The 13,427-nt window shown below is 50.1% G+C and overlaps 1 protein-coding gene across 4 annotated transcripts in view; it reads right to left on the bottom strand.

Annotated features, from left to right (window-relative positions):
- Window positions 1–13,427, bottom strand: part of Kctd1 (potassium channel tetramerization domain containing 1) — a 186,021-nt gene that overhangs the window by 88,138 nt on the left and 84,456 nt on the right. The window contains exon 1 of one of the 4 annotated variants that reach the window (XM_021639928.2): window positions 4,540–5,030. The exons of 1 other annotated variant lie outside the window; for it this stretch is intronic. Coding sequence is in view for 2 of the 3 variants with exons in the window: in XM_021639925.2 (XP_021495600.1) it covers window positions 2,361–4,187 (1,827 nt within the window). In the remaining variant the exon portion in view is untranslated. Of the gene's footprint in view, window positions 1–1,574; window positions 1,733–2,360; window positions 4,490–4,539; window positions 5,031–13,427 lie in introns of those variants that run through there. 2 more of the 4 variants (XM_021639925.2, XM_021639926.2) reach the window with 2 other exon arrangements.

The raw sequence follows: 13,427 nt of genomic DNA, 5'->3' as shown, positions 1-13,427 counted from the left end.
AGTGGCGGTCTTGGAATGTGTCTCCTGAGGATAAGGGCTTATTTTGTCAGTTCATCTCAATTAGTAAACTCTTCATCTCCCGGGGAACGAACTCGCCCTATTAGAAGAGACTTGAGCACCAGAGTGTGACCTCTGCCTTAGGAAAGTCTGTACTAGCATGGCCACCAGTGGCCACTATTACGGTTAGAGTACCGTATTTATAATTAAGAAAATTACAGACAGTAATGCGCAAACATAGGGATTTTAATACACGCCAAAGGTAAAAGTTTAGCATCATCTTTCTCCTTAAGACAAGCATCTGTTTCCTGCTGAAACCCCTTAAAGCGAGTTCAGCAATTTAAAGCTCTCTTTGATATCTTACTGCTGGTTTCTTTAAAAAGAAAGATGATTTCTACTCTAACTGAAAATTTGACTATTAAATACGTGCAAACAGGGCTGGCGATGGGGTTAGAGTACAGCACCTGCCTATACAGAGCTCTGGAACCCCCCTCCCCCGAAGAAGTACAAACAACCCCTTTTCTGCAGTTTTAACTAAAACAGCCTTATGGCTAAGGCACTGTTGTATAGCCAGTTAATAATAATATAAGCAAAATATAGCCAGATCTCCATTTAACTTGGGAGTTGCCTGACAATGACTTGAGAATAATAAAAGTGTCAGTATAAAGTTTTATAGGCTGATTTATCCCACTAGAGTGAGCAAAATACAGCGACCAGGGGAGTGCACGAATAGAAAACAAAAGCCAGGAAAGAAGAGGAAGAGGAGGAGGAGGAGGAGGAAGAGGAGGAACAAGAAGAAGAAAAGGAGGAGGAGGAAGAAACTGTTATGGGCCCTTCAATCACACACCTATATGACACCAATGCCCAGAACTGACAGATATCAGTAGACAAACCATTTCAGTATTATTCTGCATGCATACATTGTTAATACACATTCTTAATCTTTAAAACTCTTAATTAATCAGGTGGGACTCTAACCCAGGGCACCTTGAGGGTATTCATTAGGAGAATGTGACCATTTCTGTTTTACCTCCAAAGAAAAAGCAAACCCCTAACTTACCTCTCCACCCTTAAAACACTTTTAAACAACCTGTCAGGATGAACCACACAGGGGCGCACAGGACACGGCCCACAGGCCCTGTGTAGTTTAGAGGCCAGTGCTGCTGAGACCCTTCCTGCCCACCTTTGAGGCAGGCCCATCGGAAAGGGTCAGCTTATCCAAAACTGGAATCTCCACTTGGGAGAAAAAGCACAGGGTGCTCCAGACGTGGGGCAGAATTCCTATTTCTGCTGATGCGTAGGGGAGGTCAAGAAAACTTCCTGTGTCCCGCCTGCGGAACGGGCCACAAGAGACTCCCCATGTCTGCCTTCTGGAGAAACACCCAAGACAGGGCCGTAACCCTAACAGTGCTGGTGAACAGGTGCCTCCCGCAGAGGAGCAAGGGAGAGTTTCTGACATTTCAGTCCCCAGCCTGTCAGCACTGTCAGGAATTGACAGCGATTGCCGGTGGGTTTCTTTCAGATTTAATGACAATACGGAAAGCCCAAGTTTTACTCTTGTCCAGCTGTTCACTTACTCTGGGGTGATGACTCTCCTCCCAACCCTTCTCTCTCTTCCTTGTTTGGGCCTCAGCTTCAACCGTGCCAGCGCCCATGGCCAACTTGGCACCCCACAGCTGCACGCCGGTGTATCATGTCCGTAGCCTAGACATCGCTTTCCCATCTGAGCAAGGTTAGCAAAGGCTAATGGGAATGGTACCCCCAAAGGTCACGTTACCCGCGGCTGCACGTTGAAAGGATAAACCGGCACTCCTCCGCCAGCCGCTACAGTCTCCGCCCCTTTTCTTTAACAACAACAACAAAAGCGATCTACAGGAAGTGGGACTGGAGAGTTTTCTCTGCCAATAATCTAGAAGTGTTCTTTTTTTCCCCCCTACCTTCAGAAGTTATGGCAAGTACGTAGCGGAGCATTTTAAACGTAACTCCATTCTAATGTGATTCAGGTAACTACCTCTACTGAGCGCTCGGGCGGTCGCTGACTTCCGAAGCTCAGGCATCAAGGAGAGGCATTTGCAAGAGCGAGCTTAAACCTTCCGTTCTGAGAACTTGGAGGTTTGTAGCTTCACTCCGCTGCAGCCAGCGCCTTGGAAGCTAAGGATCCCCGGCATCTTTTAAGGTTGGATGTAAAGTTTTCCCCCTAAACGTGAAGAGTTAAAATTTCTAGGGATTGTATCAAATCCGGTGCCCTATAACAGCTACTTAAAAAAAAAAAATCCTCGCCACAACCCCGATCTAAGGGAGCACAAGTTAGCCCCGAACCGGTACCAGACAAATATTTCATGCACAGACGTTGGTTTGGTTACCTGGGTGGGGGAAACAATAGCAGGTGAAACTATGGTGGGAGAATTGGTGCTTCGGTGCCCATTGACTTCTGGAAGAAGAGGCAGGGGGTCGTGTTTCACGGAAACCACCACCACCGCGTCCACGGGTTCCGAGGAGGGACGGATACAAAGTCTTTTGGGGGAAGAAGGGCCGCAGATTTCCCCGGACCCGAACACTGACTCGTACAGCGCGCGCTTGGGCGCAGCCTCAGACTTCACGTCGGGCCCGACCTGGCTGTCTTTGGGGAGGATGTAAGTGCTGCCCAGCGAGGGCGGCTGGGGGCGGTGGTGGTGGTGGTGGTGGTGGGAAGGGTGGGTGGGGGGATGGTGGGAGTGGTGGTGACGAGCTGACCCGTTCAGAGCCTCGGTATAGCAGCCCTGCGGGGCCGGGGAGCCCAGCTTGGTCCCGATGCCCGCGATGCTGTTGAGCGTGGCGATGGACACCGCGCCGATGCAGTGGTTGGTGTAGGTCTTGGACAGCTTGGCCGCCTTGGAGAGCATCTGCATCCTGGTGCCCAGCAAGTTCTTGCCTATGGCTTTGTTCTCGTACCAGGTCACATCGCCCTCGCTGCAGTGGTCCCGGGGCCGCTGGAAGAACGCCTTGCACAGGGGATTGCGCTTCGACAGGTACTTGACGAAGCTGGCGTAGGGGCAGAACTCGGTGCCCGTCTCGTACATGCGCGGCAAGTTCTCCTCGTCGCTGCTCTCCGCGCGCTTCTTGCTCCAGGACGAGGAGCGCGACTTGTGGTAAGGCCCGAGCGACTTGAAGTAGACGAACTTGCGGCCGTCCTCGTCCATGGCCAGCCCGAAGGAGTCCTCCTCCAGCTCGCGCTGGTTCTCGCGGCCGCGCGTGCAGAAGTACATGCACGTCTCGAACCAGACCTTGTTGAGCAGCCCGAAGGGCGTGTTGGTGCTGAAGACGCTGGAGGTGTAGAGCTTGCGCAGGTCGGCGCGCGTGATGGCTTGCTTCTGCACCACGGGCCCCGCGCCCTGCTCCTCCAGCTTGCGGATGACCGCGGCCAGCGTCAGGTTGGCGCTGCGCAGCTCGGGGTCCTTGGTGAGGTCGAGCGTGCGACAGTACGGGGGCTCGTTGAGGTAGCGGTTGAGGGAGCTGCGGATGCTGATGAGCGACGACTTGCTGTAGAGCTGGCCGCTCTTGGAGCGGGCCTCGGCGTAGAAGGAGCGCAGCACGCGGCACAGCGCCCCCTTGTCCATGGTCTCGAAGTCGGGGCTCTGAGCCTTCTCGCTCAGGTACTCCCGGAAGATGCGCACGGCGTAGCGGGTGGCCAGCCGGGTGTTCTCGCTCAGCCGGGCCCGCTCGGGGCGCTGCAGCACGTCGGGGTCCAGCTCCGCGCTGTCCCCCGGCGGCCCCACGCGGGCCCGGGGCGCCAGCAGTCGCGGCGGCGCCTCGGGCTCCAGCGCGGCGCTCTGGTCCATATGGATCATATGGACCGGCTCAGGCTCCAGCTCCTCCCCGGCGGAGTCCTCCGGCTCCAGAGGCTCTTCCCAGTCCATCCCCATCTCCTCCTCTTCCTCCTCCTCCTCCTCGTCCTCCTCCAGCCCCCCACCTCCGTCCTCCTCCTCCTCGTCCCCCGTTATCTGCACCTCCTGGATCTCGTCCTCCTCCTCTTCTTCCTCCTCCTCCTCCTCCTCCTCGCCCGCGCTGCAGTAGTGCGGGCGGCCGTGGCGGCGGCCACGGCCCCCGGCCCCGCGCTCGCCCTCACCCCGCTCCCCATTGTTCTCGGCCGCTGCGGCGGCGCTGCCGCCCGCGCTGGTGTTACAGTCCCCGCTGCCAGGCATTCTCGCCATATTGCCGTCTCCCTGCCAGTCCTCGGGCAGGGCGCATGCGCTATATTGGACCGCAGCGCTGAGAGCTTTTGTGTTTAATGACCTTCAGCTACCGGGAGGCAAAGCCGGGCTCTTAAAGGAGCCGCGCTCCAATTGTCATTCCGGAGCGCCTCTCGGGAGGGGCGAGGGGATGCCAGGGAAGGAAAGTGGGGGGCGGGGGATAACTGTGGCCAGGAGAGGGTAAAAGAGGGAGGCCAGCCGGACCTTCTTACTCCCCCAGCCCGATTCCCCACTTCTAGGAAAACTTTGGGAGGAAAAAAAAATAGCAAGGGGAGGGAGAGCTGTCGGTGGGGGCGAATCACTCCCAACTTACCCTCTGGCGGAGCCGCCGCGCGGGCCCGGGCGGGCGCGAGGGAGGGCTGGCGAGAGGGCGGGGCGGTGTCACTTCTTTAAGTAATGCCGGAGGAGCGGTGCCCCCTCCACCGCCCCCTCATTGCCCCCCGGAGCCGGGGGATCCGGGCGGCTGCTGCAGGGAGCCGGCTGCGGGTGCTGCTGCGAGGAGCCGGTGTCCGGGACCGCCCGGAGCAGGCAGGTTAATGAGCTGGGTGGAGGAGGCTCAGTGAGGCCCAGCACCCTCTCTGCGCCCGCGGCCAGGGCGCAGCGGGCGAGGCTTGGGAGCGGGATGGGGCTGGCGGCAGCGCCGGCTCCCCCACCTACTTGCTGGCGGCGAGGCGCGGGGGCCTGGGGCCAGCAGCGCGGCTCCCAGCTCCCATCCCTACTCTCGCTAAGGAGCGGAACACGCCCCACGTCAGCCTCATCTGTTTAGACTTTTCCAACTGCCACTTTTAAGCTGTCATTAAAGACCCGGGGCGCTCCCCAAAGGTCTGGGGCAAGTCCGCACCGGTCTAGCCAGCCCCGGGAAAGTGCAAAAAAAAAAAAAAAAAAAAAAAGAAAGAAAGGCTGGGAGGGGTTGGTGGGAGGAGAGCTGTGGGAAGAGTCGCTTTCCGGGACCCCAGGGACCCACCCGCCACCCACCAGGGCCGCCGTCCTTCCCGCCCTAGGGCTAAGTAACACGACACCCCCCGGGGCAAGGAGTGCCCAGGTTAACCCTAAAGGATAAGCTGGAGAGGGGGCGGTTGGGAAAAGTGAACTTGGGTTTGGATCGCCCCCGCTCTTGCCACAATTCTGGTAACTCGGATCCCGGGCGCGCTCTCTTAAGTTTGCCAACTGCCCTGCTTTCGCCCTCGGGGCTGCGCTGCCTCCGGCGCGTGGGGGCGGGCACCTCGGAAACTGGATAGACAGCCAAAGAGCTCGCCGGGTCCCGCTTTCCCATAGGAGATACTGTCCCATTTCCAGCCAAACTCCCGCCACGGACGCGCCTAGTCCCTGGGCACGTCCTCGAGTCGCCGTCCCCCTCCCCACCCCCTCCCCGCGCCCTGAGGGTAGCGCCCTAGGGGTAGCGCCCTAGTGACGCCGCTGTTGTTTGGTGGCAGTGGCCAGAGCCACTAGTTAAGTCATCCTAACTTTCTCCAACTCCCTGGGAAGCCCGAGTGTCCCCTTGGTTTGCCAGCCAGGTCCGAGACCCAAGGCCACGGAGAACCGACAGAGGCAGATCCCAGCAGTACGCCCAGTGCCGGGCCAGACCTCCCTGGAGGCCGGCTCGCTGGGTCCTCACCTGCGTCATTGGAATTTGCCTCTGCGTCTCAGTTCGGCTGTGGGGAATCCTGTCTCAAACTATTTGTTCCTTTTTTTTTCCCTGTTGCCTGTTCCACCCCCTACCCCCACCCACCGCGCGTTTAACATTTTGTGCCTCAGTAGAAATCATCGATCAAATTTAATTTACAAGAAATGTTAAATAGGAAGAAAAGGCGAAGTCTGGGCCGAGTGGGCATCTAAGTGGGAGGTGACAGTGGCTTTTCTGCGGCCATCTTTCGTCACCCTCTGAGAGCCTCCTCAGCCCTGGACACCACAGAGCGTCGGGGAAGTCATGCCAGGTGTGAAACAAGCTGTAACAAGTCCCTGTCTCGCAGGTTCCCTCCAGCTCCTTTGGGAAACACACACACACACACACACACACACACACACACACGCCCACGCGCCCTCTCATCACCAACAACTGTCCAAGGATAAGAGGATCCTGGAGGTTATACTTGTGGGGAATCCTTCCCCAGGTGCTTCTAGAGAGGCGGTTTGTCAGATTTGTCACAGAGTTCTGGTCTGTGTCTCAGCTCCGGGAAATATGTAGAGATGTACGAGCTTCACAGAGCGTGGAGCAGTGGGCAGCCGAGTGGACACGCTTGGCCCAGAGCTCATCTCAGGAGCCAGCACGGCGGAGTTGCACACCGCCACTTCCGGAGACCCCGCATTTCGTCCCATGACGGTTTCAGGTTTTGGAACCTCAGAGGATCGCTATAGTGCTAAGAACTCCACTGGGCTCACTTAGCTACCAGTGGCCTTGACCTCTTAGAAGCGCTTTGAACCGAAGGTCCGCTCAGCCTGGGGGGGATCCAGTTCCCTGCTTGGGCCCACCAGAGCCCTGCAGGTCTCCCCACGTCTGCAGAAGATCGGTACAACCTGCTCCCACGCAGACATCGGCTCCCCTCCCCTCTAGGGGAGCTGCTTCCAATTGCTTGCAGTTTGCCGGAGGCGGTGTGCTGGGTTGGACGCTCCGGGAAACAAAGCAACCAAAAACAGCTTCCAGTTGACGTCAACGTACTTCCAGAAAAGAAAATAGTTTTGTGTTCCCAGGACAAAATACCCCCCAGGGCAAGTCCCTACTGGCAAAAGCCAGGCGATGGGGGTGGGGAATGGCAGGGCTGAGGAGGGGAAAATGTCACCCAGGCACGAATCACTTTTTAACGTACTTAAAGAAAGCAGTTTCAGGAGCTGCCTTGACAATGTCTGAGCAACAGGCAGGACCCGAGTTTAAACTAGGGACGAAAACACACCTTGGAAAGTATGCTTTGGCCTGATTGTTGCAGAACTGTTCATTCGCCTGCTCGCACTAGCTTCTGACCAGCTACCCAAATCTTACGCCAATAAGGATACTTCATCAAATACCTCTCCAGGTCAGTAACCAACCTAGTTTCCAGGAAGAACTACCAGAAACAAAACAAAATAAAACAAACACAACAAGAAATATGTGTCCTTTCCCCACTGCTCATCAAAGGAAAGAAAGATAAGGAGAGAAAGGTTGCTTAATTTTTAAAACCAGTAACATAAAATTACAGTTGAATTCAGAAAAGAGCTCAGTTCCACGTTTACTAAATGATCTCTTAAAAACATCCTATAGTTCCATATACTCAACTTGGAACCGAAAAAAATTTAAAAATGCTCTCATTTTAGTTGATACAATACTTCTTGTTTAGTCTGTCTTCTAAGTCCTCCAACTTGACTTCACATTATGCAGTTCGGCTCCCCACTTACAACTGTGCCAGAAGTGCAATTGATTACAATTTATTACAAAAACAATTCAGTTCAGTGTGGAGCTTTTGCTGCAACCATCCAACTGTCAGAGTCCTCACCATATGCCACCTGAAGATCGTTGCAACCTCCACAAGATGCCTGTCCACACGAGCTGTCTCTGTCCACACCATTAGAAAGCATCACAGATGCCTCCCTGTGTTTCCCCATCTCAGAAAGTAGACACGCACATTTCAGGAGGAACTCTTCCACACCCGCAAGCCCACACATATCTGCTTTTATAAACCATGGATTTCCACATCACATTCTCATAGTTTTGCTGTCAATATCAATTAGGATAGCCTTTTAAGAAAACCACCAGGCAACCTCTTCAAAAAGCCATCAAAATGCTCAGGTATTGCTTCCAGTTTTCGGAGGTTCATCTGCTAAGAACTTGCTGTGAATGCCTTGGACCTGCCTTGTTTCCTCTCCTAACCCAATTCACTTAAGAGTCTCAGAATGCTGCCCAGGACAGGATGAGCTCTCCAGCCACTTTTTACAAACAAACAAACAAACAAACAAACAAACAAACGGGTTGTGTTTAGTTAAATCCAATATTCATCGGGATTTTTTAAATTTGAAAGATCTAAAATACCATGAACAACATTCTACAACTCAAAAGCAGGACAGAAAACAATGATTAGACAACACCTGTCCCTGAGACTTAAAGAGAGTTCAATAACTGTTTTAGATTAATATGTCCATCATTAATTTTTTTCCCTTTAGTGGAGCATTTTGTAGAAAGTTATGTATAGCAGCAGAGAAAGGGACCACCTCCCCTGTCCCTAGTGGGGTTAATGAGTTGTTGTGTACTCTTTGAAGGCAAGTCTAGGGAATGGAGGTGTCTGTGTATTATGAGAGGTGAGCTGGAGAGGATTTACATTGCTAAATCCATTGGATTTTGTGGGCTCTTGGGCAGAGGCCAGAAAAAGCATTTAGTTAATCACTTTAAAGAAACAAATCAAAAGAGAAAACCATGCCCTCTTGATTTGATTACTTAAAGATTCATAAAGTGCTTTTGAGGCTAAATATCAATTCAAATTGAAGCTAGTTTGACATGTCTTCCCCCCCTCCCCAATTTCACTATTAATTCTGTTGCATTCAATTGAGGATCATCTTGAGTAATGTTTTTTTAACTTGGATGAAATTTGAACACATGTAATCTAACTCTACAGAGTGGAAAAGAAGTAACTCTGAAAGTACAAAAATATGTCTTATGACTGTAACCCCATTTATTTCCCCCAAACATTTTAGCAGGGTGGCTGAGATATAGTAAACACTCAGTAAATGTACAGATGCTCCCATATAGCAAGAGAGCTGCAGGCTGTAGAGGGGGGCTGCTGGGAGCTTCCTTTCCGAGCCCAGGCTGTCTGGGCATTTAATGTGGTTTCTGAAACATTAGTAAACATTTAATTATTGGCTCACTTGTTTTGTTTTGATTTTTTGAGACAGGAACTCATGATGTAGCTCAGGTTGGCCCCAAACTCAAGACCTTCCTTGCCTCAGCCTCCCAAGTGCTGGAATGACAGACAGGCTGAGCCACACTAAGCTGAGCCATTAGCCCTTAGCTTTTAGAGCTCCAATATTTCCACACTTCATTATAAACAAGGAAACTAAGGCCAACACATTTTTAAAGTTCAAGCTGTGGTATGCGGTTAGGGAAAGAATACTCTTGCATGTCAGGAAAGAGGCCCTCAGTTTGATTCCCAACATGTTAGAAACACTTAAAATAAATGTTAGAAAGTTAAACCATGTGGCCCGGGTCTTCCAAACCTCACCTGGGTAGGCAAGCTGGTTCCATAGCCCATGACCAAACTTCTTTACCTCATGCAGCTTTTAAGGAAACAAAGGACAAATGTGTGTTTGTACCCACACACACACAGACACACACACTACTCACTCTTAAGGAAGTGATTCCCTGCCACTCAAATTTCTGTTCATGTGACTTTGAGGATTTGGGGAAGACAGTGTTGCTAGGCTGAGTCCCTGGACTTTGGGTATTGTAGAAATGAGCTGAGAAGTGTCATAATCTTGATCAGACAGTGGTTCTATTTTTCTTAGTTTATTGGAAGTAAAGCCCCATTTGTGCTTTAGAGAATTCAGAATGAAGCTTTTGGAGACAAAAGGAATGCTCACTCACCCAACCAGACTAGCCTGCAAACATTCTACTCAAGTTCTGGGCTCCTCTGTGTGCATCTTTGGGGGCAAGGTGGAGTGTTGCACATTTTTGTCTTTGATGCTATGCCAGAAAAACAGGTCACAGTAAACCTAACATAGTGATTGACAGGAATAGAAAGTTTAGATTCTAATTGCTGCCAGGCAAGTGTAATTCTGGACCTTTCCAGCTACCTACCAGGTTCCTAGGTATTTTTTAAATGAATAACATGCAAGAGGAATGTGATTTTCCATAAGCAAGTTGTGTGTCTGTGGAATCTGAAAACGTGGTGTCTCCCTTTGTTATAATATCCAGACAATACAATGTCACTTGGCCAATAAAGAATTCAAATGCAAAGATAGTCAAGCCCTACTATTAACAAGGAGAGGCATTTCCTTATCTTGTAGCCATGTGTTTCCACTGAAGCGTCCATCAGTACTGTTATTAAGTAATATAATTTCCATTTCATCACAACACTAATTAAAGTGGTAGAACAACTAATAATATTGGTTAGTGTCATATAATAAATGTTTGTGAATAATAGTGATTTACAACGGTTTTAGTATATAAAATATTTCTGAAACTTTGCTATCTTCATATAGCTTATTGAACTAGTGAGGTCAAAACAAAATGAACAACAAAAATTAAAAACAATACTTTACCTCCAAATGTTGATATAAACTTTTAAAATATTTTTCATTTTTTTTTTTTTTTTTTGTCATTACCAATAGGACGGTCTCTAAAGAAAGCACTTAGGTGAGCACTTCACAAGCCATGACAATGTTCATAGTCATCGGAGGCCATTTTCTTAAGAGATACCTTGTTCTATTTCTGTTTGGTTTCATTTATTGTGTCTATAACATCTCAGAGACCTACCTTTATGGTAGATTCACAAGGTCTTGCTAAATAAAGAAGAAATCATACTTTCTTGGTAGCCTTGTTAGGCACCTCTTGGTGGCTCATGATGATGAAAGTGAAGATAAGGAATGTCGAGTAAAGGGGCTTAATGCTCACGACACATTCAAAGCCCTGAGACAGTTTAAGGGCCAGCATTTGAAGCTCCAGGCACCAGAAACTGGTATGGGGTGTTTGGGGAGGCTCCTTGAGGGATGTAAGGAGGAGTCGGTATGTACCCGCCCTGAGGCTGTTTCTAATGAACTAAAAAAAGAAAGAAAAAAAGATCTCCTTTTAAATACCCAGAAGCGCTAACCCACATTTTGAACTAATTGACTTACTTTTTCTTAGAAAAGCTTAATTTAACTGATGGGGGCACATGGGTTTATCTGCACATTTCAAGAAGCCGTGGGATGCGTTTGTTCCATTTCTTTAACTCGATGCTGGAGCTTCGCACCTGACAGAGAGGACGGCTTTAGGGAGGAGTGGGGAACTGTCCTGTGAGCCACATAAGCCGAGACAGGGCAGCCTTCCAGCAGTGGCACGACTGGTGGAAGACTCCCAGCTCCTCGTGGTTGCTCTTTCTACAGTCTGTCCTCTGACGCAGCCCAGGAGCATATGTGACTTCGCCCAATAAAACCAGATTCCTCTAACACCGATGGCGTCCACTTTGCCATTACTCCCCTCGGTGGTTCCTTCCTGAAGTTAAAAAGCACAAAACGAGACTGTGGTTTATGATGTTTTTCCGGCCATAAGAGAAAATGAAGATGTAGAAACAGTAGAAATCTAACCTAGGTAGGTGGGGGTGTGTGTGGGGAGGTAGTGTATGTGTGTGTCATTTCTGGTTCACATTCAGGGAGTGTTTGCTAAGGGCTTGGGCTTGGAACACTCTTTCTCACTAGTATATGTGAGGCTGACTCCTATGGTACAGGTGAGGAGGGCTTAAATAAGTCCTCCTGTATCTCCCCTGCTAGTTAGGGCAACTCTAGAACACACACACTCTTTCTGAACAATTCTCCAGCACCGTCTCTTTTGATTCTTTTTTTTTTTCCAGAAAAAAAAAAAGTGTGTATTTGGTAGATTTCTACAGATTTCATCCTATAGCGTTTACTGCTTTAAGTCCTAAATATTAAATGTTTAAACATTCAGAAATCAAAACATGTCATCAGCTGGTGCTGCGGTTTGACTGTATCTTCCAAATTTTATGCGCTAGAGACTTAATCCCCAAAGTGATATGTCAGTGGCACTTGAGAGGTGAGACCTTTAGGAGAGGACTGGGTCATGAGGGCCTGGCCCCCATGGACTGATTAATCCACTCCGGGATTAGTGGCTTAATGGGTAATGGAGGGAGTGGCATTGTCACAAAAGCCAGTTCTCTCTGGCACTGTTGCTCTGTCTTGCATCAGACACTGTACTCCTTCAGGCCTCTGCATCATCCTCACCAGCAAAAAGGCTCTCACTAGGTTTTGTCCTCTTCATTGATCTTAGACTTCCCAGCTTTCAGAACTGAAGGAAATAAATCGCTTTCTTTGCAAATGACCTACTCCGTCCGTGAGGTTCGGTGAGAGAAAATAAGCTGATGATGGACTTTGTCACCGTTTGCCAAGCATGTGGTAAAGCAGGTGGGAAGGGGTCATGTCCAAGAAAGCACAGGTCCCCTGGCTCTAGAGAGGACGTGGCTTAGGTAGGCTGGTATGGTCATACATAGTTTTTCCTTATGCCTTCCTTCTGGTTATCCTATTTCCAAATGCCTTAGATCTCATGAGGCCGTTCTGCATCTTATCCTGGAAAGCTGTTTTGAACTACCAGGGTTTGAAGGCTATTGCAAGCCAGGCCCCTTCTGCAGCCATATGGTGACATACAGAAGACAGCTTTAAAGGGATGATCACAGAGAGAGAGGCCCAGGGATGAGCTTGCTATGGCGTCAGTCCCAGTTTTGTAGCATTTAGGTTGATTGATAGCAACAGTGTTTAATACCTTCGCACCATGTTTTGGTGACTACCATGTATTCCAAACTCATAATTTAACTTATTCTCTCTCTGTCTTTTTCTCTCTGTGTGTGTGCACATGTGTGTGTGTATGCAGGCCAGAGATCAACCTCGGGTGTCATTCCTCAGGTCCTGTCCACTTTGTCTTTTTAAAATAGGCTCTCTCACTGGCCAGGAATTCACAGAGTAGGCTAGATCGACTGGCCGGGGCATCTCAGATGTCCACAGGTCTCTACCCGCTCACTGCTAGAATTAGCTCTAAGTAGGCTGTACCACATCTGTGTTATCCATGTGGGTTCTGGGAACTGAACTCATGTTCTCATTGCTTGCAAGGCTGGCACTCTACCAACAGAGCTGCCTCTCAGCACCAGCATCGCTGGCTTTTAGATTTGGAGCCTGGGGCTGCATCAGAACCTCCCATCCACCTGGAGAACGTGTTTAAAAATGCAGACTCTCAGGTGTCAACTCCAGGGGTCACGAATGTGGCTCAGGGATGCACATGCCAAACTCAGCACAGATCATTTTAATACCACTCTGACCCCACGACAAGAAACACTGCTTCTAAAGCTAATATAATTTATTAACCCAGAAAGCAATTTCCTCTCCAGCCATGGTAACTAACCACATTGGGACTGTGAATCCCCCTGGAAAATCGGATGAAAATTATGAAACCTCTTCCTTAGAAGACCCACATGCTGAACCAGTGTGACCTGTCAATCTCTTAAAGGAAGCATGCAAGGCTGGGGTCAAGGCTCCCTAAGC

The sequence above is a fragment of the Meriones unguiculatus genome, chromosome 2 (assembly GCF_030254825.1).
Source record: "Meriones unguiculatus strain TT.TT164.6M chromosome 2, Bangor_MerUng_6.1, whole genome shotgun sequence".
NCBI lineage: Eukaryota > Metazoa > Chordata > Mammalia > Rodentia > Muridae > Meriones > Meriones unguiculatus.
The sequence above is the reverse complement of the archived record's forward strand: the minus strand, read 5'-3'. Positions and strand labels throughout refer to the sequence as shown.